Below are 25,461 nucleotides of genomic sequence, written 5' to 3'. Positions count from 1 at the left end.
GTTAGAACACCTGTACAAGTGAACGAACCATGAAAACGCTCATCATTTGTCTTGCTATTCGAAAACATCCATTAAAGACCATTGAAAGCTCAAATCTACGTTGTTAATTGGCCCATTCATCACTGCAAAACGATTTGCTCAGCTAGATAAATGTGAAGCCTTGCCTGGCCCGCCGCCAAGTTGGCCCCTACACTAACGCTAACATTAGGGGCCGTACAAATTTTTAGCCCAAAAGTAAGCTGTCTTGCGAAAAATTTTTTGGGCGAAAGGCAAGCAAACTTTCCAAGAATTGGAAAGGACATGCGTACCACGGCAGGCCAGTGAAGAATAGTATTTTCGGTTCTGGATCGCTTGCCCACCTCTAATCACAAAAGTCAATGGGGAAAGGTAAAAGCTTAAGCCGAAAAAATAACAAACAATCAGCAAAGGAACTGTTGGAATCTTAAATCAAGGCGGAAAGCATTGCTCAAGAGAAAAGCGATAAATAAAACCCTCTTAGCTCCAAGAGACAGAAAAATATGATCAGATTTTACGGTAGATTCGCAGTAATCTCCCAAGAGATAGAAATTTAGATGGCTTACATATATATAACCAAACAAATTACAGACGATGCAAAACAGTATTGCTCCTTGCATCTAGAAAGTCATCATCTCCACGAAAAGTTCAGCTGCTTTTTAAGTCATGAGATTGCAGCCAAGGTACACAGGCATATAGCAGCAGCAATCCCATGCTTCAATGGGTTGATCTGAGTATGTGGTTCTTCCATCATTTACGAAGCAGATACTGGCCGAGAGAAATTAATTATATTTTTGCATACATGCAGTCTAATATGCTTTAAGAAATTGCAATCTAATAACTAGTAATTAGAGCAGAAATGGTCTGCTTTTGCACAAAGAATCTCTCTCCTCAAGAAACAAAAACACCCAAACAAAAACCAAAGGGAAATTGGCAGTTGTCAAGACTCAAGTAATCAACAACATGCAGCTTGTTTTTGGATCATGGCTTGCAGTTTAAATCAACTAGGAAGTGAATAAAGGTACATCTTGTTTGTGCATTAGACATGATCAAACCTTATAAAAAAAAATCATAAATTTCCTTAGAGAGGTGCAGAAAATGATAAAGTTGTCAACTTTTGTTTGAAACCAAGTCAAAAGTGAAGCTACCACAAGAACAGGATTATGATTACCTTCAAAGACCCGGTTGGAGTGTCTTTCGTTAGGTCTTCCCATTTTCCAGATTCTTCTCGTCTGCTAAATCGCTGGGCAAATCCAGCCCAGAAGGAATTTTACCAGGATAATTTATTGGTGAACTGTCTGACCCTATCATGCTGGAAATTGGAAAAAGTCAGACACGTTGTAGGCAAACGAGTAAATATACTCAAATGGCCGTGGAAAACAAAACAATCTACTACCTTTTATCCACAAGGACCATTGAGCGAAGCTCACAATTAGCAAAACTGCAAAACATGGAGAAAGTAATCATTTCTTTCATAGAACGTCTTGATAGAAACAATGAATTTCAAGAAAAAGTAGTCATTCTGTTGACTAATTTTCTTTCCTTATAAAGCAGCTTTTCCGCTCCCTTAAGATGTTACTCCTGGCCTGATCTGAATGTAGAAATGCTGGGCGAATCTTTTGACAAGATTTTATGAGAGTGACTTGCCTTTTAAATACCCTCCTTCCCAAATTTAAGTTTCCAGTTCACCTTTAATAGTCAATGATTTGCTAACAAGGTAGGTATTTAGCCATCTAAAGCACGAAATAGTTTAGCACATCATCCAAATGGAGTTTAAAATTTTTGTAGATAGATACTAATCCTATGAGAACTTACTGCTGAGCAATTTCTTTCTTCACTGAACAGTGACAGTCATTACCAAATGCGGATAGTGTATGAAACAAGAATCCACTGTGGGTAACAACAGCTATCTCTTTCTCTTTTCGTGACAGTAACCTGCATCCATGATATATGTTTTTCAGAAAAGTGTTCTAGAGAAGGTAAAGATTCTTCCTAAATGATTCATGTGTAGATGGGTCGAACCTTTCTCACATGTTTTTATGCATCACCAATCTAAATACATATCTAACAAACAGTATGACATAAATATAGCTACTTATATCTATATATGGTATAACGACTCACAGATATGCAGCTATATTGTATAAAGACTCATAAATATGCATATATGAGCATTTAATCTTCCCTTGAATTAACAATGATTGTGAGAGAGAGAGAGAGAGGCCATGCTTTGCATCCCTAGTCCAAGCCTAACTCCCAGTGAACCTTGTGACTAAGCCCCATTCTATCATATGTGTTTGTCACCAAGCAGTAAGGACCAAGATGGCCAAAAATCAAAAACTTTATTAAAGTACTCCTGAGCACAGGTTACTTACTCAAGACTGAAACTACTACAATCTATTTCTACAGATGATAAGTGTAAGCCTATGTGCACCTGAACACAAGCTTCTGGTCGCAATTAAAGTTCAACTTCTAATGCAAGAATAATAAAGTAGTTTACCATTTCATGAAGTTCATTCCTCTAGCTGCAACTTCTTCTTTTGTCTCCCTGACATTTGCCTTCCACAAAGTATCCTCATCGCTTGCTATCTAAACATAAATCAAGATTCAAGATCCAATCATATGCAAGGAAAAATCTGTTTGAAATATCTGGTCCATGATCAATGATAGCATTATATCACCCTAAATGACTGGTAGCAGAGATTTGAAACACTTGCCAGTGAAAAATCTATTGCAGGAAAAAGGCACTGATACTCACTGATGCTTCTCCTCTTATCACATGGATGAACACCCTGCAACCAGATTATTGAATGAAAAAGATTCAGGCTTTTATATGAACATAGAAGTTATGCAAATAAAATCTGAATCTGGAGTAACATATTCTCCTCTACCACATACCCTCTAGTCTCTCATAAAAAAGAAAAAAAGGAAAATGGAAATTCACTGGATTTAAGTGGAAGTAGTTGTGATATTTGAGTTCTATAAGAAATATTTAAGAGTTCCAAAAAATTCCCTTGACTTTTGAAAATATTTATTCAGGTCAACAAAAATTCAAATGTTAGGGTCACTTAATGTACATAATATACTTGGCAGAATTAAACTTCAAAGACAGCTGAACACTTTGCATACTTTAAATATTATATATCTCAATCCAACAAGAAGGGAAACTGTATACATAATTTCTAAACCATGTTAAGAAGCCTAATTAAGCATACAATCATGTAGACGTAAGCACATGCATACCACTAAAAATCCAAAAAAAGATAAAGGTCTAGGAAATGAAAGACTTATTATTAGCAAACAAAGCAAGATTGAGAAAGAAAACTGGCTCAAAAGATGTACCATGAAATAATCTAACTAGATCAGCATGACACAAACAGAACAAGAAACTTAAAATTTGATGATCAATTTGTCAGATAGTACATTCAACTCTATTACAAGCATTTCAGAATAAGGATAACAGATAAATGCTCTGGAAATTGTCAAATTGCAGAAAAAGAAAATTGTTAAACTCATATTTGTAACAATGTTATGAAAACTTAATTAAATAATTAGTCAATTATGCTTATATAACATTTCACTGTTCAGTCCAGCAGAGCTTTGACTTTCTGCCCTAAGTAATTTCTCTTGCCTCAACAGCACCAGAAAAAATAAAGTATTTGAACTTAGTAATTAAATCAAAGCTTCCTTTCTACCCCAGACTTGAACCAAGAAAATCAGAATGCTATCCACAACCACAAGAATGTTCACATTTAAAATCAAAAGTTGCACACATAACCTTCAAAGGACCTACCAAATGTTCTCGACAAAGTTCTAATGCAACAATAGGAGGACAATTAAGACTTGAAATTGCAGCACGCCGACTATTTCCTGCATTTGCCAACATGAGTGGCAGGGTATCCATCCTGTCTGTATAGCCATCACCACCAAATACCCCAACAGCAGTTTGCATAGTTCTGTAGTGTCAGGATAAATCATCATAACCAAAAGCATACAGTCAAGGCGCCAAGGCATGCCTTTTCATATCAGGTAAGAGCTTGTGTAGCAACTATTCAGTCAATCTATCATGGTTAACTTTAGTCTCCTTGAATCAGGGGACAGCAGGTATTGACAGCAATTAGCCTATAAAACGTCATCCCGTTGCACTTGAAAATGGCATACTCAACCATATGGGAATGGCATTGACAGACCACTCAAAAAAAAAAAAGACTAAAGAAACAGTCATTGATCTATAATTTAGAGGTACTATTAGGTTTTGAGGCTAGCTGCAGCCTAATTCTGCTGGAGTTTCTTTCTTCATTCAAGAAATTCAGTTTAGGTAGTTCAAGAAATGAAAATATGTATGTTTAAGCAATTGGATAGGCAAACCCAACATTGATTGCAAAAATGCCAGAATTGCTAGAGTTTGAGGAGTCATTCTTTCCAAAAATGATAGCTTATGGTAGTTAATACATGAAAAGTTAGAGAATTGGTACCTTAGCAATGGAGATGTGACAACTAATTCAATCCTATTCAAAAGCCCGCTTGTATGTACATGCTTGCGCAAATTATCAACCTGATACAAGAGCTAAAGATTGTCATACCCTATAGTCACCGTTAAGGACTTTGTTCTAGACTGAAAAACAAAATAAAGGTAAGAGATTCAACTTTGTATCACAGGAAGTTAGCTGTTCCCAACCTGTTGCCAGCCCAGTGGAGTAAGGTATGCGTCGAAATATTCTGGAGACATATATGCTTTATAGTTCTTATCTCCTTCCACATTATGAATTCCTTGAGCATGCCTCACCTAAGTTATAGTTTAATAAGACCACAGAGACCATTAAATTGTGTGCAAAAGCCAAGAGAAAGGACAATCTTAAGTATCCTTCAAACTTAAAAGAGGGAGTAAATTGGAATACTCAGAGCATGATACTGAATATCTAGAAAATTTGAATATACCAACCAGGTAAATAGTTTTGCACCGGTGCAATGGATACAGACTTGGAAATTCACCACTGTCCATGCTAGCAACTGTAAGAAACAAAAAAAGATCCATTCATAAAATAAAAACTCAGAAAGTAGCTCCCAAAAATGCTATATGGCATAAAAACTCTTGGCAACATTGTGCAGGCACAAACCAGATACATGTGAACAATAGAGCTCCAACACTGGGACGTCAAGACCAATTGTTTTTGGTGATGATTGACCAAATTTCAAAGCAGGGAAAAGAACTGCTTGGTATACTCTTACCAATTCAAAATTAAAGAACAGCTGTTGAGCATTTTGGAAATGGAAGCTCCGTGTAACTGCCAGACAACCACATGCAGTCTACATGGGCAACAAACATTTTTCTGTCTTTTACTCCCCAAGAATTTTTAAATTGCACTATATTCTTAAAATTTTTAAATGATAATTTCAATCCTTATAAAGCCAGATCACGAAACCAAAAAATAAAAAAAGAAAAGAAAAAAAAGTTCGGCAAAAATATGAGGTTGGCCCCTCAAATACACAGCTCAGCTACCTCGCCTCTAAAGTCTCTAATCCTGCATACAAATTATGTTTTGGGATGACAAAAATCAACTCTACTCACTTAAAGAAGAGTGAAAAGCCAAAAGAAGAAAACAGAAAGGAAAAACATCTGGTATATAGAATGTCGACAAAATATCAAAAGCTAAGCGTTTTTCATCTAAAATGAATCTGAAATGAGCAAAAAGAACAGTAACATTCCAATTTATATTTAAATTTTTTTTTTAAAAAAAAAACAAAATGCAGCGAGCAGATTGGGAAGAAGAAAAGGTTGAGCTTTTTGGACTTACAGCATCGACGAGGAGGAGGGAGGCGGAGCAGATGCAATCGGGAAGCTGCACAAGTTGGAATTGTTAGGAGCGGTGTAGAGGGAATCGATGATGATAATCCGAATCGAAACGATGAAGTTGACGACGATGAAAATGAAGCAGAAGAGGCTGAGAGGGATGAAGACACCAATCTTGAGTCTTCGCCAACGCCACCGATTGCAATGGTGGTGGCCTTATTATTAGTGATACAGATACTGGTGGCGCTGGCGGCTACAGTCATAGAGTCCCCCTCCTTTATAACAAGTAGTACAATAAGTATCACTTGTTATTAAAAATTAATTAAAAAAAATGGAGGAAGTGACAAGTGATAGAAGAATCTAAATTATCGGAAGAATTATACTATTCATCGCTCCAGATTTACATCTGAATGCAGTGAATGAAAACGACTGGCTGGCCTTTTTTATACGCCCATTGGTCAATTTCACATGAAAAGCGTGTAATCAAATCCAATTCAGCTCCAGGAGTGACCGACTGAAGCTCGTCCAAATCCAGCTTAATTTGAGTTCAATAGAATATAATTGAATTTAAAAAATATAAATTCATATTTTATATAATTTTAAATAAGAATAAAAGGACATTTTATACTAATAAATAGAAAAGAACATATATATATATATATATATACATACATACATACACGTGTGTGTGCGTGAAAAATTCGATTGAATTTGATTGAGCTGACAAATTTCTAATCTTTACATGTTAGAATTCAAATTGACTCGTAAAGCATGAGTTGGATTGCACGAAGTCGAACTCAGAGTTTAAAATCATACAAGTTAGAATTGGAATTTTGACCAAATAAGTTCAAACTGAATACGAGTTCGGGTTGAAATATTGACCCGAGCCAAACTGGATTCGTTTGCACCTTCACCCCCCTAAAATTCTTTCCACTTTTCAAACTTTCCCCCCACACCCAACTTTCCGAACTCTCCCCGTAACTTGGAACGACCTTAACGAACGGCGTCGCTTTGGTTCAATTTGTTTTCTCCTCCAGTCCAGAGTCGCCTGCAATCTCCTCGTGCTGCAGGATGATTTGCAATGGCATCTAAGTTGAATTCCAGGTTCTTTACCCGGCTAATCTTACCAGCCTTCGTCCTCCTTTTCGTCTATTCCACTACCCTCCTCTATACTCCCTCAGGACCCGCAAACAAATCCCAGATTGCAATTTCAACCCCACACCCGGACCCAAACCCATGCAACATCTTCGAAGGCAAGTGGGTAACCGACCCAAGTCGCAAGCCCATGTATGATGAGACCTGCCCTTTTCACAGAAACGCCTGGAACTGCCTCAGAAACCAAAGGGCTCACATGGGTCGGATCAATTCTTGGAGATGGGAGCCCCAAGACTGTGTTTTGAACCGGGTTGACCCGGAGAAGTTCTTGGGTATGATGAGAAATAAGAACATTGGGCTTGTCGGGGATTCGTTGAACGAGAATTTTTTGGTTTCGTTATTGTGTATTTGGAGAGTGGCTGACGAGGGTGCTAAGAAGTGGAAGAGGAAAGGGGCTTGGAGAGGAGCTTATTTTCCTAAGTTCAATGTTACTGTTGCTTATCATCGTGCTGTTTTGCTGGCCAAATACCAGTGAGTATACTGAATTTGTTGCCTTTTCTTTTCGTTTTCAATTTTTCAGTACATTTATTTGGTTATCTTGAAGTTGAATTCTGCTTAGATTTAGTCCTTGTCTCATTAATTTTGACAAAGATGTCAACTTTCACTGGAAACGAACTTGATATGTATAATCAAAAAAATAAACTTGAAATGTTTGATTGGCCTTTATATGCATCTCAAGAATCTGCTGTGGGGAAAAAGGATGAAGCATTACCAAGAAGATATGTTTGCAAGCATATGGGTATGGATGATTTTGTGTTTCATCTTGTTTCCTATTCTGCTTTTCTAAGCTAGAGGTGACGGGAAAGAAAAAGAGGAAGTAGAGCAACTTAAGCAGCTGCTTGTCGAAAATAATCTGATCCAAAACCATAAATGTTCTACATCATTTTTTAGTTATTTTTCCCGATTGTATTAATAACTTTTGGTTATTTTATTACCTTTTTTCAGTATAGATGGCTAAATGGAACGGCATCTTTGAAGTTGTTACTTTACTCTTCTTTTCTTAAATTGGAAAAAATGCATTGGTCTTATAATCCATCTTGTGATGCATTTAGTGTTTGGAAACTACAATCTACATTGCAATATGTCACTAATTAACCAGCGGGAACACTCTTGCGCCTGCAGCAGTATTCACATATTACTGACAAAGTTTGATCTTGATCATAAATATGTATTACAGCTACATGATTTTGTTCAGTGGTCACCTATATGTAATTGTTTTAGCAAGTAGAGGAATATTTCTGACATCAATTAGATGTTTGCCATTTGGTGGTAATAAATAGGAGTATAGGACAACTGCTAGTTTTTGACTCGACAAAAAAGCTGATTGACTCATGGCAGCTTCTTGATTTTCGTCCTGCGATGATTGATTTTTTGTTTTGAACAAAAAACTTGAATGTATAAATTCATCACATTCATGCTTCCAGTTGTCAAATCATGTAATACTGTGACAAAAGTTGGGTTTGATCTTGAAAATTCATCAAGATTGACAGACCCCTTTTTTCTATCTGAAATGACTTACAGCTTTCATCTGTTATTCATTGAGATTTTGTTCATCTACTTTGGAAATGGCAAGCTTACTTGCTCTTACTGATTAAAAAAAGGTGGCAGCCAAAAGATTCTGTGCTTTCTGATGGAGATGGAGTAAAAGGAACATATCGGGTGGATGTTGATATTCCAGCAGATGAATGGGCCAACATTGCTGATTTCTATGATGTTTTAGTATTCAATACTGGTCATTGGTAATTCTACGTTCTTTTTTCCCTCAAAGTTAATAGAATAGCCAAGTTTTTGTATTACCTATCAATCCTGATATGAATTCTCAACCAGTTTAGCCTTGTGAATAGAAATATCCTTGCAAGACGAAAAAACATATATTACAGGCTGGAATTTAAGTTCATACATCATCATTAATATGATGCAGTAATTCTGCCTTGTCCTGAATATTTGTTACATCAATCCTTCGGTGCTGTTTGGGCAGTCAGTAGTGTGCTTCTTTTGTTGGTGCGATATGATGATTTTCAATTCAACTTGGAGATATATAATTGTAACATTTGAAGCTTGGCTGATCCTTTTCTGTTTATGGAAATCTAGGAACAGATATTGCAATAATAGATTCTGTGGGGTAGAAGTGTTTGGTTTTTGTTCTGATGGGTTATCTTCTCCAGGTGGGGCTACGATAAGTTTCCTAGAGAGACTCCACTTGTATTTTATAAGGCTGGGAAACCAATACATCCTCCCTTGGAAATGTTGGATGGACTTAAAGTTGTTCTTAAATCTATGGTTGCTCACATATGGGAAAAATTCCCTGAAAAGACACTGAAGTTTTGGCGGTTGCAATCACCAAGACATTTTCATGGTGGTGAATGGAATCAAAATGGTAGTTGCGTGTTTGATGAGCCTCTCGAAGAACCTCAGGTATGAAATCGTGCATGCTACCAGCTTGTTACCTTTTATTGTTTTGGTCTTCTACTCTTCCTTGCCTGGACATTTCAGTTTTCTTTTGAAAATATGTCAAAATAAGATTAAATTGTTTCAAAGTTTTTGTCTTTAAAAGCCTAGGTTACTATTTTCAAGCATTTAGAGATATTCTGTAGTTTGTGTCCTTTTGAAGCGTTCTTCTCTTTCAAGGACTGTTACTGCAAATAGGAAGAGGAAGATTTCAATAGAGGAAATTATCTTCAGCAGCAGTCTTTTGCTATAATATAGCTAAGAACAGTTTCCTCCTGATACCTGAACAGCTTGACTTGTGGTTCGACCCCGGCAACAATGGTGTAAACAAAGAAGCCAGACTGCTTAATCATCTTATCCAGGAGGCATTGAAAGGCACAGATATCAAAATACTTGATCTGACTCATATGAGCGAGTACAGATCAGATGCCCATCCAGCAATTTGGTTGGGAAAGAAGGACGCGGTGGCTGAATGGGGTCAGGACTGCATGCACTGGTGCCTTCCAGGTGTTCCTGACACATGGGTTGATATCTTGTCACAGCTGATCCATTATCACCTGGGAAGTGGGTAATTGCTTCTGAAGTTTCTGCAGCTGCTGCTCCAGATGCATAACTGTGGTGAAATGCGATTTGGCAGTTAGATTTGTAACTTCAGATTGTTGAGGATTCTGCAGAGCACCATCATGCAGCAGCTATGGAGTCTGAAGGAACAATATAAGAACTATTATTCTTCACCCCGTTTTGCTTTCATTTATGGGTGGGGATAGGGAATGTAACCAGACTTACCTTGAGCACATTGTCATGTGAAATATTTTCCAGTTCCCTTCTTTATCCCCTTCCTGGGGATGAGGCTGCTGGAGATGCAAATAGAGATGGTGAACAAGCAAAAGCTACATAGGTTGACAGCTGAGATGAAACTTAGATTGGATTGATCTGTATCATCCACAACACATAACTAATTTATTGTTGTTCATGATTCATTTATTCTTTATCTGGGTTCTAGTTAATACATCTTGCCCTTTGTCTGTCAGTACTTTGAAATCCCATGATACATCGTACATGCAATAATCGTCGAGGCATCCTGAAAGCAAATCTGATTCGGCCGAGGGCACCTCTGCACAAGTGGTTCTTGATGCGGCCGAGTTAAAGAGCACTGTATAGCATTTGTTTTATTGCATTCGCTGAAAATCTGATGTGCACGTTACGAGGTTTAGGAGGCCTACCTATCAGCTCCATTGGATTGAAAATTATTATTTGGCTTGATGTTAACTACTGCAACATTATTCATGCATTACCGAATAAAGCCTCGCAAAATTTGCATAAAAAAGAAATGACATCATTTTCTAAAATGCCGTCCTCAATCGACATGCTGGGCGGGGAGGTGAAAGCCCAAGAGGCCCAAAACTATAAGAGTCGGTTCGCAGAATTGACCAAGAGTATGAATTCGTATGAAAGCTTGCGAGCAGGAGGCTAATTGACAAAATTGCTCTATCTGCCGGAAGGAACCGAAGGTGAACCGCCTGACACCGACTCAAATCAAGAATCTCACAGAAATTTCATAACATACCAACGAAGATCAAATCAAGCCTCCAACTCTCAGTATTAGAGATCTAAACCCACAAATTTTTCTCAATGTCCTTCAGAGTTAATCTTTTCGCCCCAAGACCCCTTCAACAATTCCCAAAACTCCAAACCAATCCATTCCTCTCGTATTCTTCCTCGAGGCCCCAGCTCATTAACACATCGTCGAGGCTTCGATTCTCGATTTCATGCACCAGCGGCAATAACAGCTTGAGCGACGCAGAGCTTGCATTAAAGTTGGCCAGAGAGGTTGAAAAATTGAACTCTCAAATCGTACAAAGAGAGGAGGCCTTGAATAAGAGCAGAGAACTCTTGTTTAATGAGTTGAGCAGCTACATGGGCTCGAAAGTTGAAGAAGCCGGGAAGAAATGGAGGAAATTGAGCGAAGATGAGAAGTGGGCTGTGGTTAATGGGTTTGTTTCTGAATGGAGTGATAACTTTCATCCCTTGTCTCCTAGATCTGTCAAAGAATTAGTTGATGAATACTTGGTTGATGAGAAAAAGGCCCTGGTTGATTCTGGTACAATGTTATTTCCTAGTTTGAGAAAATTAATAGGATTCTCAGGAAACGATTCGAGCAGTAAAGGATAAGGTTTATGTATTTTAGGATTCTTTTTTGTTTCGTCATCCATTTTGGAAATGTTAACGTTCCATGCATGAGAATCCCTCTGAAACTGTGTCTCGGCAGCTGGAATCGTTAGCTTCTATTGATCATTCTTTCTGTCAGTAGAGAAGGGCAAACGCCAGTTTGCCTCAAGACTCTATTTTTTTTCCCCCTTAGTGCAGACCTCCAGCTAGTTTGCCTTGAGACTCTATTTTTCTTTTTCCCTTGGCGCAGACCTCCAACTGCTAGATGCTTTCAACATAAGCGCAACTTTTGCCATTGTTTGAACAAATCCTAGCGTGTCCAAGAAATAAAATGAAAGCTCTTGAATTTTCCCCAATGGCTCAATAAAGAACCGTTAAAATGGTTAGGAAGAATTCCTTGCTACTTATTAAATTGGAATTTTTTTCAAAAATTTTTTCCAGAAACAAACAGGATTAAGATAGTTTTGGGATGAGATATGGATTTGCCACAGAGCACAAAGGAACAAGATGCCAGTGGAAAAATATTTGGTGCAGCTAAGGACTGGGAAGCGCATGCTGGCGATCACACTGTAACACCCAGCAGCAAGAGCAAATGAGAAGCCAAAGGCTCCATTCTCTCTGCACAGTAAACAGAGAGAATACTGTGACAAGAGAACATTGCTACCTCATGTTCTACCAATCTATTTAACTTTAACCAACACCAATGAGAAGCATGAATTGCCGGACATAGTAGTATCTCATGCACGGTCAAGACCCTGTCAAAAACATATGCTACTAGGTACAGAAGCCATCAAACTTTTAAAGAATTCTATGCACAAAACTCCATAAAATACCACTTAAAAAACCACCCTAAGACATTTTTACGGAAAAGCAGTGACGCGGGGAGTCCATATCAAAAGAACAGCTGTCTACACTGTGTAACTGAAGCATCCTGCGGACAGTATGGACACTTGAAGCTCCGCGTACTGTTTTTAGATAGCTTATGGATTGAGTGCTTGCAGAGGACGTGACCGCAGGGCAATAACATGGGTGGATTCTCTTCACTGCCTTGCTCCCTACTAACTGGGCAGACAAATATTGAGTGATATTGAAATTCCTTCCCCAACTCCACTGGTACTGGCAACTGCTTCATTGCTAGCCACTCCTGTTTCTTTGCAGCCATTACAGTTGCCAACTTCAACAAAGTAGGCAAACCTTCAATCCCAGCAGCTAGAGCCACACTCAGAGGACTTGGCGATGACTGCCCCAAGAAATTGCAAAACTGCTCAGTTATTTCCTCTGTCAGTTTCTCCCAGTTGCTTGGGTCAACCAACTCAGAATAAGGCGATGAGTCCAGCTTTCCTACCCACAAGAGACAACCCATGAGCTTCTGTATTTCGTCCATGTGAACAGAAGCCAAAGGAGCAAGATATGTTTTGGCATAGTCAAGTGCATCTGCTTGGCATCTTTTCTGCAAAATCTCCACAAACTGCAGCTTATGAAGTTTTAGCTTAAGGAACAAACCACATTCTTTCAGTTGTTCAAAGTTTTCAGAAACCCACTGCAGAGCAGGCTCCAGGTTCCTCAATTTCATAGCCTCAAGAATTTCATGCAGCTCAACGAACTTCAATCTAAGTGAAATGGCCTCTGGTTCTCCAGCCTCTTGTATTAAGGAATCAGCAACATCAAACAAACCTTCACGGTAAAAATGGTTGAGGATGATCTGATGTAAGGTGTGTGGATCAAAATCGACATTCCTATAAGCCTTTGACATATCAGGATTTAGAGTCTTGTCAAGGACCTTCTGGTACTTGTTCAGACTTAGGTTTAACTCTTTCTGTGATCCCTCTAGCTGATTCAAGGGGGCAATCATATTGAGCTTATTTATAAGTTCATCAAGAATAGATCTCTGATCGATTGGGGATGTAGCAACATCATCAGATTGAATGTCTACTAAAGCCCAGGTAGCAACATGATCTGATTGAATGTCAACCAATGCCTGTTCAACTTCATGCCTGACCTGGTCAATCACTTCCTGGGATTTGGAAATAGATAATTTTTGCTTCTTACCAACTCGATCAAATGCATCTCTCAAAGAACTCAGCGGCATTTCCAGACTGCTGGTGCTCATAAATTCCTGCAACAGGTTACATGAAAATTTGACTTATCACAAAAAAAATGTGTAATAAGAAAAGGATTTGAACCATCCACACATCTCCAAGTTAACAGACACTCAGAAAGAAAATCCAACTTCAGCTCCTGATGTATCCGATTTGCATGCTCGTGGAATCAAATTATATACCAGACAAGATATTATCATTAAACTCTAGTCCCCTTCCAATCTTCCTCTGATCACCAGATACATCAAATCTCAAATTTGAAAATACACAAATAATCAAAGCAAGAATAGCTAAGACGCTTGTAGGTCGCCAACACGATGTCACTTGTCATTAATGGAACACTTGAAAACCATGCACCAAATTATAGCTTTCCAAAATGATTCTATCACTTAAAATTTTTTGTAGTATTTTCCCCCTTAACATCATAAATAATTCCTTTTTTGCCAGGGTCCAAAAACCCAACAGCCGATCATGCAAGAACTAAGTCAGATGTAAAAAGAAAATGGCGATGACTTCCAACAAATAAGCCTCTAAACCCTGCACACAACTTACTAACCAAATATTTCTTAATTTAATTAGAAAAAGAAAAAGGCCTATGGTCGTCGTCACCTGGGGAGGAGTCTCCAGTAAATAAATAAACCCATATTGGCATAGGAAAATGAAAAGAAACAGATTATCAGAATTCCCAATTAGTTGGCAAAGAAAGAAGCAGTAACTATCTAATCCTGCAATTGTGGTGTATTATTTAGGCAAGAAAATTATCATGTAATCGGAAACGGGAAAGGGTGCAGGGAATTAAATAAATACGAGGAAAGAATAAAAGTTACAGTACCTAAATAAGGTTGGGAGAGCCGGGGAATTAGAGAATTCTGTGTGAGGAAGCGAAGAGCAGACTATCGAGGGGACGAGACGGTAGACTCGTAGACTGTGAGAGTCCAATTCGCCGACGAACGGCACACGTGTGCTATGGGTTTTGTTGCCAGAATTTCGCTTTTTTCACTTTAGGCTTAGTTTGGGAGTAGACGAAGGAAGAGAAGAGAAGAGAAAAGATAACTTAGAAAAGAAAGGAAAAGAAGAGAAAAGATGCATATTTCGTTTGGGAGTTCAATGAAAGAAAAGAAAAGAAACATCTTTCCCTTATTTGAGAGTTGGAAAGATATGGAAAAAAAGGATTTTATGAGAATGTAACTTTACATATTTGCCCTTTCAATTTTTTTTTTTTAATTTTTTTTGGGACGCAAAACTTAAGAAATCTCTTATTACCCTTGAATACATTCTGCTTGTCCTTTGGAGTTATTACTGTATATCACAATTTAACTCAATTATCCTTGCAATATTTAAAATCATAAATTTGAGGAGTTTCTCATGATTTAGACTGCTGAATGGCGGACACAACTTCACCAATGCTCTTGAAGCTTCGTCTTTCTTTCGGAAGCAAATTTGCAAAGGTGAGAGCTTGCCGTTCATAAATCACACGTTTCTCTGGCTCAGCTATTGATTCGAAGTCTTCAACATGAGCCACCCCAACAATTCTTCTTGTCATTTTTTCAGCACCAAATCCAAGACTGTCATGGAACAGATCTTCCATATATTTCTGTTTTGCCAACAGATGAATTTCTGCATTATTATAAATTTCAGGCAGATATGCCTCACCAGGGCCATCCTTGTGTTCATCCCAGAAAGCAGTAAACTTTTTATAAAAAAGATTCCACGTCTCTTCTATAGTTTTCAATATCCACAGCTTATATTCCTTTCTGTCATTTCCCTCATTTGCATGTTCATCTTGTGCAAAATAAGCCAGGATTAAGTTTCCAATAAGAGCTCTAACATAAATCCCATCGGCGCGTAGAAAGAAAATTCTGGATCTATAACTTGAGTAGAATTGCTAGTAACCATGATAGAACCTGTATGAAGGTCACCATGGATGAGAGCTTGGGTTCTCTCACAAAATTTGGACTTCAACTCTGCAACTTCAAGCTTCAATATATTATCTTGCCGAACTGCCTCTGCGTCACTATCAAGATAAGGAGAACTCAATAAAATGGAATGCAACCAAGTGAACTCAAAATATACATAAACCAGGATTATATGGAATGCAACTTGGTTTCCCGTAGCATTCAGATTTCCAAATCCACATGAGCATTTACTCCTGATACAAAAGAAATTCTATCAACTTCTAAATAAAAATATGGATCCAATGATCTACATAATTTCAAAACATGAAATGTCCAGTGGGTAATTGGAATCATCTTCAATTTCCAAAACTAGCTTGTATCTTCAAAAGTATTTTGAACATGATAACATGCTCATATAAGGTAACCAGTTAAAGTATTTTCAAAAGTATTTTCTTCCCTGCATATAAAACTGAAGGAGAACAAAACCGAGCCGTTAAAACATTCATCAAGCAATTTTGCTGGAACGCCCGGCAGTTGTAAGGTAACCAGTTCCATTTAGAAGAGAAAAATTCCACTTTAAACCCATTCCAATAGTTGTTGAAGCAATTTTACTAGACAAATTATTTGTAAGGTAGAGAACTAAAAGGCGCATGTTAGCCAGAGCAAATGGTTGATGCTTTGGAACTAGCAAAGTTTCCTCAAATTAACAAACATTAGACAAACATAAAGAATTAGTCCAGAAGAATTAACAAACATTACACAAAAGTTTACATGGCCACACTTTGACAAATATTGACATGCAGCCAAACACTCCGTGTTCATCATTTTACAATTTGAAGCTTACACAGGCAAATAAACAAATAGAATGTATGCATTAAAATTTCATATTCATGTATCACCACTGAAACTTACATTTACCATAACCATGCAAGATATAATCACAAATCAATAATATAAAAATCAAGATTTCCCACAGACAAGAATTTTATGACAGAAAATGAACAAAAAAATTTAGAATATAAACAATAACAATCTACACAAAAAAAATCCTTTTTTTCATAATTCTCTAAAGAAGATTGAGCAAAGAAAGAAAGAAAGAAGAGATTGAGTTGAAGAAATACCTTTTGTATTGAATTGTGGGTGTTGAACGGAAGAAAGCCAAGTGAATCTAGTTGCAAGTATTGAAAGTAAGAGCTGAGAAAGCCTTGCACCGGTGGTTTCACAAATGAAGTTTAGGATATAATGGGAATAATAAATTTTTGTCTCAGCTTTTAAAGGACAAAATTGTCATATTAGAAATGTCTTTTGGCAACCCAAGTTGTTTCCGTCATTTTCTTCCCACTTTTGGGCGGAAAATTTTCACCAGCTGGAGGGACTCCTATCCGTTCTTTCCTTTTCTCTTCTGTCCATGTTAGAACTCCCAAATGAATGAAATGGTACGGGTTTCTCTCAGAATCCTTTCTTTTCTATCCTTTTCTCTCCATCCAAATGAAGCCTAAAATTTTTCCTATTTTTCTCTACATTTTTTTTCCGCCTTTTTTAAGGTGGGGAAAAGACAGAAAGTCCCATACCCGGTAGTACTTGGGAAACGGATTGCGCCGACTGCTTGTAAATTTTAATAATCGAGACGCAATTATTACATATGAGATCTATATAAACAGTACTAAAATATCACACCTTGGTTGTATTTGATTTTGCTTTAGTATGTACTGTCATTTAAGTTGGAGATTTTTTTTTTGATATACTAAAAATTTGAATGACTATATACACGAAATTCTGTGAAGGAAAATATTTGCAAATTAAGATTAATTATGTGAAGGGAATATTTTCAGAATAAGATTTTCATTACATTTTCTTATAGCTTTTTTTTTTTTTTTGGGTGAGGGAGTAGGGATCCAATGATGTTAATGATTGTTGGAAGAATGTATTAAAATTTATGGGTAGGTTGTACGATGTACGTTAAAAATTATAAAGAATTTTAATTTTTTTCCTGAAAATTAAAACAATAACAATTTAAAAAGTGAACAAAGATTGAAACTATCCCTCATCAAACGTAATACTATTGCAAAGAGTTGACAAAGGCGATTTGAAAATCAATAGCGTCTGTTAAATTAAATAAATGCCAATCTTCTATTTCTCTCCGTTGGAAAATTACTTTTTTTCTTTTTATTATTGATTGTCCATTAATGAACACTACTAGTATTCCGCAAGGGTTAAAAATAAAAAAGCCCCTTTGTGTTATACTTAATATACAGAAAAGTCCCCTATAGTTTCAAAACATACAAAACGATACCTCATATTTTGAACTAAATTGTAAACTAACAGAATTCGTTAAATTTAACGAAAATGACGGTTTCGACCGTTAAACTTATCGAATTCCGTTAAATTTACCGGATTCCGTTAAATTTTCCGTTAAGTTTACCGGATTCCGTTAAATTTAACAAATTCTGTTAATTTACAATTTAGTTCAAAACTTAAGCTATCGTTTTGTATGTTTTAAAACCACGAAAAGCTTTTCTGTATATTAGATATACCGCAGGAGTTTTTTTTTCTTTTAACCCATTCCGCAAAGACAAATTTTGTTGAGTCCGCTTGTCTCATCCCAATCAAAACCTTGAACGGAACTAAAACCCAAGAAACATAGAAAGGTTTCCGAATCACATTCCCCTGAATCCCCTCCTTGAGACAAAATATCAATTCTTCAATGAGTCTTTCGTCCTTGTTCTCGCTTTTGTTTTCGAGGTTCCTTCCCGTTGTTTGTCTAATGTCCCAACAAAAATTTGAAGAGTTAAAAGACGAGCAACTTCATAGAACAACTCCATTTTCCTTGCCTGTTTCCGACAAGACAAAAATCACACCTAAGGCAGACGAAAAAGAAACAAGCCCTTTGCCGTATGAATAACCAATAATTGAATCACTATAATTACCTAAAACAGAAACTTTCTTAATCCATTGCTTTCCTCCGGTCAAGGGAGTTAGTAACGAAAGCTGACAAAAGCTTTAGCCTAAATAAGCTTTTATCTACTTCCCTGTTATCTTAATTCCTCGAATGCCGAGCTCAATTCTCTATCCACTTTGGAAACTGTGGGTTTCTAGGATGCCGGATATACAGTACAATAACAGTACAGACTTACAGCACTCCCCGTTTGAGGAGTTAGGACGATACCTAGCCATGATACTCGAACAAAATACCACTGTAGGAAGGTTCTGTTCTTCTCAATCCCGGTTGGAAAGTCCAGCAACCTTGGGAGCTTACTTCTGGTTTTTTTCCATCTTGCTCCTTATCTTCTCTTCCAAAACAGAAATCTCTGTATCCAGTTCAAATATCCTGTTAAGAGCATGCATATTCTCAAGAGTCTCGCCGAGAGACCGGTTGCCAGTACCACCACACCTCAGGTGCTCCATTGGTCCGTGGAGTAGCTTGTTGACAATACCCATACTCAAGTCATATATAGCTTTCTTTTGGCTCTTTGACACATCATTTCCCATTTTTGACATACACTTGTCGAGCTCTGAAGCTCTAATTCTTTCAGCGTAAGCACGAAGCTTTTTAATGGTTGGAACAGTCTCGAGGGAGTCTTTCCAAGCTTCAAATTTAACGACTTCCTCCCAAATAATTCCCTGAGCTTCCGTTGCTTTCTGCAATCGGTCCTCCTTCGTAGCTGCCACAACTTCCTTAAGATCATCGACATTGTAAACACGTGCGGTTTCAAGATCCGAAACAGGTGATTCCACATTTCGAGGAACAGATATGTCAATAAATAGTCTATGTCCAATATCAGGCCTGACAGGGGGAAGTGTCTGAACATGCTTTTTCAGGAACAATGGCGCATCTGAAGCTGTGCAAGTAAATATTACATCAGCTTCAGCAGCACATGTGAACATCTCCGACAAAGATCTGTAGACTATCTCAACATCCTTAAACTCCTCTTTAATGGCTGAAACTCTGTCTTCAGTTCTGTTGACTACCACCATTTTCGTGCACCCTTTTGCAACCAAGTGTTTGATGACAAGTTTGCCCATCTTGCCAGCTCCAACAACTAACACACTGGCAGTTGTGTAAGAAGACTGTGGAAGCTTAATCTGAGCAAGCTCCACAGCAGCTGAACTAACAGAAACCGACCCAGTTGAGATGCTAGTTTCAGTTCTAACTCTCTTTCCAGCTGTGATAGCATGCTTAAACATCCCGCTCATCTTCCTGCCAAAGCCAGGGACACCCTGTCCAGAGTTAACCACATGTTTTACCTGTGCTAGAATTTGGCCTTCTCCAAGAACAAGAGAATCAAGCCCAGAAGATACTTCAAATAAATGCCATGTGACATCCTTGTTATATAGCAAAAAGCGATGCTGACACAGCTCTGATGTAGGAACTCCACTTTTCTGACAATGAAGAAAAGAAAAGTCAAAGCTAAGTTTGTCATACAATTCATATGCACAAAAGAGCCTTTCTCAACCAACATCATTAGTGTGAGCTCAACGGCAACAACAGAAGAAAAAATGAGCAACAACAACAACAACAGAAGTCCTAATGGAGACAAGAGGTAGAATGCTTCACTCCAGAAACAACCACAACAGGTTGCACCACTTATTGTTGCAGTAGTCGACATAATGTTCCAAATTCTTAGTCAGGATATGAATTTGAATATTCTTATTTATATAAAAACTAACTAGTGCACCAAAAATCATTTCATGAAACTTGAAGCATGAACAAGTTGCTAAACTAGCAAAATTAAATACTTTTTATTCTTTTTTGGAACAAACACTTCTACTGTTTCTTCTATTGATGTCTCAAAAAAATTTCATTGCCAAATACGAGGATAACAAACAGGACTAAAACTGCTCATCAGATAAATGGAATAGATTGGAACCTTAGACATCCAGTCAATGACTTCTTTGACCCCACGATGCTGAGACAGAGCCACAACATATATTTCCATCCTGTTACATGTACTCAGAATAGCAGCTTCATCTATATGATGTAAACCACAAAGTTCACTAATTGATTGAGGCCATTGAGCTTCTGGAATGGATAGTTTCTCTCTGATCTGAACAGGAGTGGTCCGAAAGTTTATCCCTATAACCATAATACTGCTACTTTCCTTCGTATACCCTGAAAAGAGAAACAGTACATATACCCTAATCAGTTTCCTGCAGTTGTAATCAATATAAGTCATATCTAACTGCATTGTAAACAACTATAAGAGGCAATCCCCACAGGAAAATCTTCTTTTTGCTGTTCTGCAGCACCTTGCTCAAAAATTTTATCATGTTGGGATATCTCTTATTTATCAACTAATCGCTGCAATTTTCGAGATAATGCCCAACAAGAAAGGCTATTAAGGCAAATATTAATACTTAAAACAGCAATTGAATGCTCATAAAGTTGCCCAAGTTCCAAACCATGTACTTGCATAGCTCCAATACGTGATCAAACAAGTTAAAATTGAGAACCTACTTAATTTCTTTGTTTTCTTTTTTTCTCTATAATAAAAAAGTTCGACCCTTTTGCTTTATGATGCTTCACATCTCCAATTAAACTCGCACATGAACACCAAAAATAGAAATCAACATCAAGTCCGCTTTTGTTTATCAGCCAAATTAAAAAAAAAAAGAAAGTGTTATACGCCCAAAAAACCCAGATGAAAATTTAGAATCCCAGGTCACAGGAAAAAGAAAAATAGACTGAGAACAATAATAATGAGCTACACATACAAATAAACAGTACTATCTTTGATTATGTACATGCAGTTTGCATATGCGGCAAGCAAGCCCACGTTCAAGATAAAAAAAAATACAAAATAAAAAGGATAGGAGGCTTACGATCAGCGGCTGATGTTTTGAGGAGCTCCAAAGCCGAGAGACTCGAAGCCCTGGATCCGATCTCGTCTACAACTTGGCATTTAGGGTTTAACGAAAGCGGCCTCGTTTTCTTCTTAACCTTCAACCCCTTTCGAAAAGTTCGAGCTTGATAGGGAAAAGTAGCTGAAGAACAAGAAGAAGAAGAAGAAGAAAACTGAGCAAAGCTGCCTAAATTATTGAAACGGAGAAGCCCACTGGTATCCATTCCCAATTTCGAATCCAAAAATCCAATTGAAGTCACGAAGCCACTCGCAGCCGCCATAAAAATCGATAGAAAGACTAAATTCACAAATTAATTAATTCAATCAATCAGAATTAGCAGAAAGAAGAAAAATCAAGCGAGATGGCTCCGAGACCCCTTTTCCTATATATAGTAGTATTATGTGACTGAAGATGATGAATAAAACCAATTTTCAGAAGAATTCAATGACGAATAGGAACGTAATCAAATGGGTTAGGTGGAACGAGCAGGAACTTTTCAAAGTTCCCAACTCCCAGGCGTTGGATTTGTTGAATAATTTTGGGTTGGAAGGGAAGGGGTGGGCTTTATAGTTGACATTTTTTACGTTCTTTTTTCTTGAATTTCAATTCCCATATGTTTCCTTCTTCTTCCAGGACAACTCGGGCGGGTGCTAACCACGCGGCTTTAACCTTTTAGAGGTGTTTTCCTAGTAGAACTCAATTGAGATGGAGCTTGGTCGGAAAATGGAAATTGCCAAAAACTAACGAAAACGTGGATCTTGAATGGGTAGGCCGCCCGTGAGCATGTTGTTTGACCAAAAGAAAAAGGACAAAAGGGGTACGCATGCTTCGCACGTGCTATATTGTATTGACCTTCCTAACCATTTTTCGTTCTTTTAAATGTTTTTGTTTATAAGGAAAGCACGTAATTGATTTTGAATTCCAAAATTGCGAGAGTTTCCTAGTTATTTTATAGAAAATATATTTCCACATTGTAGCTTGGAAAAAAAAAAAAGATATCCATACATCCAACTTCCAAGTGCAATGATGTCTCATCTCTAAAATATGCATTTGGGTAAAAGATATTCGAAGTTTTTTTAAAAAAATAACATTGTAGCACTTTGCACTTGTCATGATCTGTTGTTTGTTATATAAAAAAATTATTAAAAAGATAGAAAGTAAAAAAGTGATTGAAAAACGTATTTATAATATAATCAAATAATTTTTACAAATAACGGCTAATCCAAAAGCGCAAAATTTATTTGAAACTCATTTTCGATTCCAAAATTGCACGAGTTTGCAAGTTATTCTTTTGGGGCACGATGCTCACTTGATATGATCATTAATCAAATTATGCTAAACATTTAAAATAAAAATAAAATAATAAATCCGTAAATTAAAGTGCTATGATGTCCTATCTCGTTACCCTTTACGGATTATTTGAGAATTAGAGATAGACTTGGTACTACTATCAATTTGTTTTCAGAAAAAAAAAATTTACACTTAAGAAAGGGTTATTATCACTTTACCTCCTTAACGTTTGGTGCTACTATCAATTTCCCGCTTAACGTTATCTTTTAGTCACTTTACCCCCAACACTAACGGTCAAACTTAACGGAGTTTGTTAATTAAAGTCAAAAGACATGTTTAACCCTTAAAATTATTATCACTTTACCCCATAAAATATAGTCTCATTATCAATTTACCCCCTAGAGTTATTTTTTAGATAATATATCTTACCATTAAACCAACTTAACAAGTTAAAAAATTTTAGAAGAAAATACCCTTCTCTTTGTATAATAAAAATAATAAAAAATTTAAAGTGACTCTTCTACTTTTTAGTAACAAGAAAAAAAGTCAAAATATTAATTTCTTTTTTTTTGGCAATTTTATTAATATCCAAAAATAATAGAAAGATGGAGAGGGAGAGGGGGAGGCGGAGGGGGAGGGAGAGAGGGAGAGAGGGCTCAATTCTTTTTTTTTTTTCTAAATTACAAATAAAAAAGAATTAAATACTTTTATTATTTTAAAATTATTTCACTTTTTTGTTTACCATCAAATTCCAATCCTAATATCGACAACCTTAAAGTAATACAATAATGTTAGACTTTTCTTTATTTTCTTTTTTTACAAAATCTAATTTTTTGTCTCCTTCTTTCCTATCTCTTTTTCTTTTCCTAGTATTAATAAATGTATAAAAAAAAGAAATTTGAGAAAACCCTTTATTTTTATGTTTTTCGATCTCTTAAAGTAAAAAAAAAAAAAGAATTACCATTCCAAATTTTTTATTTTTAATTATATATAAAAAGGGTAAATATATTTAAAATTTTTTGACCATACTAGTTAGATTAACGATGAGGTAAAATGCTTAGAAAACAATGTTAGGATCTAAAGTGATTGTATCACTATATAATCTAAATGAATAAAGAGATAATAACAATGTAGTAATGCTATAAAATAAAAGGGTGTTTTTGTCCAAAATTTCTTAACGTGTTGAGTTGAATTACTTATGGGGGTAAAGTGACTAAAAGATAACGTTAGGGGGGTAAATTGATAGTAGCGATATAATTTAAGGGAGTAAACTGATAATAACCCCTTAAGAAATGTGATAGCAAATTATATATGATCACATATGAAAAAAATGGTTTATAAGTAAATTGTAAACTATGTGTATCTAATTATTTGTCTTACAATAATAACATTTTATGGATATATAACATTCACTTTCGTGTGAAGAACAAATATGTTATGGATTAATTTTCTATATACTAACAGTATATACACTTTCACAATTAGATGAATAACACATAATTCAATTTTGAATTTAAAACTCAAATTTTGCATATATTTTGTGTATCAAAACGTATGATAATGTATACATCATCAGTGTATATAAAATATACTCATATATTATATGTATTAGCACATAATCAATCCGTACTTCATAAATATATTGACAAGTCCATACTTCATCTAAAAAGCTTCTCCAGACAGGGCTTAATTTTTGCATGATATATCTTGAAACGGCGGTTTTTTTTTTTCCCCTGCAGTGCCTGAGGAGGACGCGAGTATGAGCGGAAGGATTAATCGACGGCAATTAGTGACATAATAAACTCATTTATGACTTAAACGATTGATAAACGATTGATATTTTCTTGTAGCCAATTGCACGAAGAACAAAATAAGAGGAAAAAACGCTTATTGGAAAATTGAAGACTTCTTTCAAGCACGATGACAACTATCAATATGACCATCCGTTACTTGATGCAACGGGGCTCCTGCCCATGAATTTGTTCATTAGGTGATTGCTAAATCATTCGTTCGCATCATCATAGTTTTCTTTTTCTTTTTTAGGTAAGCATATAATATCAGAGCTAGAAGCTTAAAGGATCGACTAATTTTTTTTTTTTTTTTTTACCACTATCTTGGAGGTTCAAGTTTTTAATTTTTCTTTTCACAATCAGGTCCCCCGGAAAGGATCATCATAAATCCAATTACAATGGGGCAACTAGTTTGTATCTTGGCGTCTTGCTTAGCCTCCAGCTGGGATTATTTTCTTGCAAGTGCTGGCCTAGTTGGTAGGCCTGTCAACGGGTCGGGTCTAGACCCGGATCCGGACCGGATCCGTGAAATTTTTGCGGGTATGGGTAGAGATTTAATTCCGTTTCCCGGATCCGGATCCGGATCCGTTTTGTCAAACAAAAAAACGGGTCGGGTACGGAATATAGTATTCCGACCCGTTTTAGACCCGGATCCGGATATAAATGAATTAATAATTTAAAAAATATATATTTATCAATATAATTTGATTAGGGTGATGTATTTTAATAAAGTTAATTTGATTTCTTTTCTTATTTGATTTTTTCTTTGCATTAGTTAGAAATTAGTTTACAAATATATTTTTTTCTCATTTTTATTAGAAATTATAAATTTTGGTAAATTTGTTCGGGTAGACCCGGATCCGGATCCGGGACCCGCCGGATCCGGATCCGGAACATAGAATAAAAGACCCGTCGGGTAAACGGGTCGGATCCGGATCCGACATAGTAATTCGGGTCCGGGTCCGGAA

The 25,461-nt window shown here is 36.7% G+C and overlaps 4 protein-coding genes and 1 pseudogene across 5 annotated transcripts; 1 reads left to right on the top strand and 4 right to left on the bottom strand.

Annotated features, from left to right (window-relative positions):
• Positions 1-462: 462 nt before the first annotated feature.
• LOC113763080 (phosphoglycerate mutase-like protein 1) lies at positions 463-6,265 on the bottom strand. Of its 2 annotated transcripts, none has more exons than XM_027306781.1 (11): positions 5,811-6,265; positions 4,958-5,025; positions 4,694-4,801; positions 4,491-4,570; positions 3,809-3,971; positions 2,733-2,807; positions 2,516-2,604; positions 1,831-1,950; positions 1,412-1,456; positions 1,187-1,327; positions 463-745 (listed from the first exon to the last, which is right to left on the bottom strand). In XM_027306781.1, exons 1-10 carry the CDS (start codon positions 6,067-6,069, stop codon positions 1,216-1,218), a joined length of 1,119 nt encoding a protein of 372 aa, XP_027162582.1. In that variant the 5' UTR covers positions 6,070-6,265; the 3' UTR covers positions 463-745; positions 1,187-1,215. The 2 variants fall into 2 exon arrangements, with proteins under 2 accessions (XP_027162582.1, XP_027162581.1); XM_027306780.1 differs by having other exon boundaries at positions 463-783; positions 5,811-6,262.
• A 502-nt stretch (positions 6,266-6,767) lies between these two features.
• LOC113762523 (protein trichome birefringence-like 12) lies at positions 6,768-10,393 on the top strand. The gene is made up of 4 exons (XM_027306009.1): positions 6,768-7,432; positions 8,563-8,700; positions 9,127-9,376; positions 9,700-10,393. Exons 1-4 carry the CDS (start codon positions 6,888-6,890, stop codon positions 9,979-9,981), a joined length of 1,215 nt encoding a protein of 404 aa, XP_027161810.1. The 5' UTR covers positions 6,768-6,887; the 3' UTR covers positions 9,982-10,393.
• Positions 10,394-12,095: 1,702 nt separating this feature from the next.
• LOC113761167 (protein RMD5 homolog) lies at positions 12,096-14,720 on the bottom strand. Its single transcript, XM_027304033.1, has 2 exons — positions 14,510-14,720; positions 12,096-13,694 (listed from the first exon to the last, which is right to left on the bottom strand). Exon 2 carries the CDS (start codon positions 13,686-13,688, stop codon positions 12,471-12,473), a length of 1,218 nt encoding a protein of 405 aa, XP_027159834.1. The 5' UTR covers positions 13,689-13,694; positions 14,510-14,720; the 3' UTR covers positions 12,096-12,470.
• A 211-nt stretch (positions 14,721-14,931) lies between these two features.
• LOC113763643 lies at positions 14,932-16,756 on the bottom strand (annotated as a pseudogene).
• Positions 16,757-18,141: 1,385 nt separating this feature from the next.
• On the bottom strand, positions 18,142-22,087 carry LOC113763028 (glutamyl-tRNA reductase 1, chloroplastic-like). Its single transcript, XM_027306711.1, has 3 exons — positions 21,393-22,087; positions 20,441-20,682; positions 18,142-19,952 (listed from the first exon to the last, which is right to left on the bottom strand). Exons 1-3 carry the CDS (start codon positions 21,691-21,693, stop codon positions 18,825-18,827), a joined length of 1,671 nt encoding a protein of 556 aa, XP_027162512.1. The 5' UTR covers positions 21,694-22,087; the 3' UTR covers positions 18,142-18,824.
• Positions 22,088-25,461: the final 3,374 nt, after the last annotated feature.

Source organism: Coffea eugenioides, chromosome 2, assembly GCF_003713205.1.
Source record: "Coffea eugenioides isolate CCC68of chromosome 2, Ceug_1.0, whole genome shotgun sequence".
Lineage (NCBI taxonomy): Eukaryota > Viridiplantae > Streptophyta > Magnoliopsida > Gentianales > Rubiaceae > Coffea > Coffea eugenioides.
The sequence above is the reverse complement of the archived record's forward strand: the minus strand, read 5'-3'. Positions and strand labels throughout refer to the sequence as shown.

What these genes read in the sequence shown, in the direction of transcription:
- LOC113762523 (XM_027306009.1), top strand. Translation starts at nt 6,888, where the DNA reads ATGGCATCTAAGTTGAATTCCAGGTTCTTTACCCGGCTAATCTTACCA. An exon ending in GTTTTGCTGGCCAAATACCA is followed by an intron (nt 7,433 to 8,562) that starts GTGAGTATACTG and finishes GATTAAAAAAAG; the next exon opens with GTGGCAGCCAAAAGATTCTG. An exon ending in GTATTCAATACTGGTCATTG is followed by an intron (nt 8,701 to 9,126) that starts GTAATTCTACGT and finishes TATCTTCTCCAG; the next exon opens with GTGGGGCTACGATAAGTTTC.
- LOC113763080 (XM_027306781.1), bottom strand. Translation starts at nt 6,069, where the DNA reads ATGACTGTAGCCGCCAGCGCCACCAGTATCTGTATCACTAATAATAAG. An exon ending in GGTGCAAAACTATTTACCTG is followed by an intron (nt 4,802 to 4,957) that starts GTTGGTATATTC and finishes ACTATAACTTAG; the next exon opens with GTGAGGCATGCTCAAGGAAT. An exon ending in AAGAAAGAAATTGCTCAGCA is followed by an intron (nt 1,457 to 1,830) that starts GTAAGTTCTCAT and finishes CATGTTTTGCAG; the next exon opens with TTTTGCTAATTGTGAGCTTC.
- LOC113761167 (XM_027304033.1), bottom strand. Translation starts at nt 13,688, where the DNA reads ATGAGCACCAGCAGTCTGGAAATGCCGCTGAGTTCTTTGAGAGATGCA.
- LOC113763028 (XM_027306711.1), bottom strand. Translation starts at nt 21,693, where the DNA reads ATGGCGGCTGCGAGTGGCTTCGTGACTTCAATTGGATTTTTGGATTCG. An exon ending in CAAAACATCAGCCGCTGATC is followed by an intron (nt 20,683 to 21,392) that starts GTAAGCCTCCTA and finishes TTCTCTTTTCAG; the next exon opens with GGTATACGAAGGAAAGTAGC. An exon ending in TCATTGACTGGATGTCTAAG is followed by an intron (nt 19,953 to 20,440) that starts GTTCCAATCTAT and finishes CTTCATTGTCAG; the next exon opens with AAAAGTGGAGTTCCTACATC.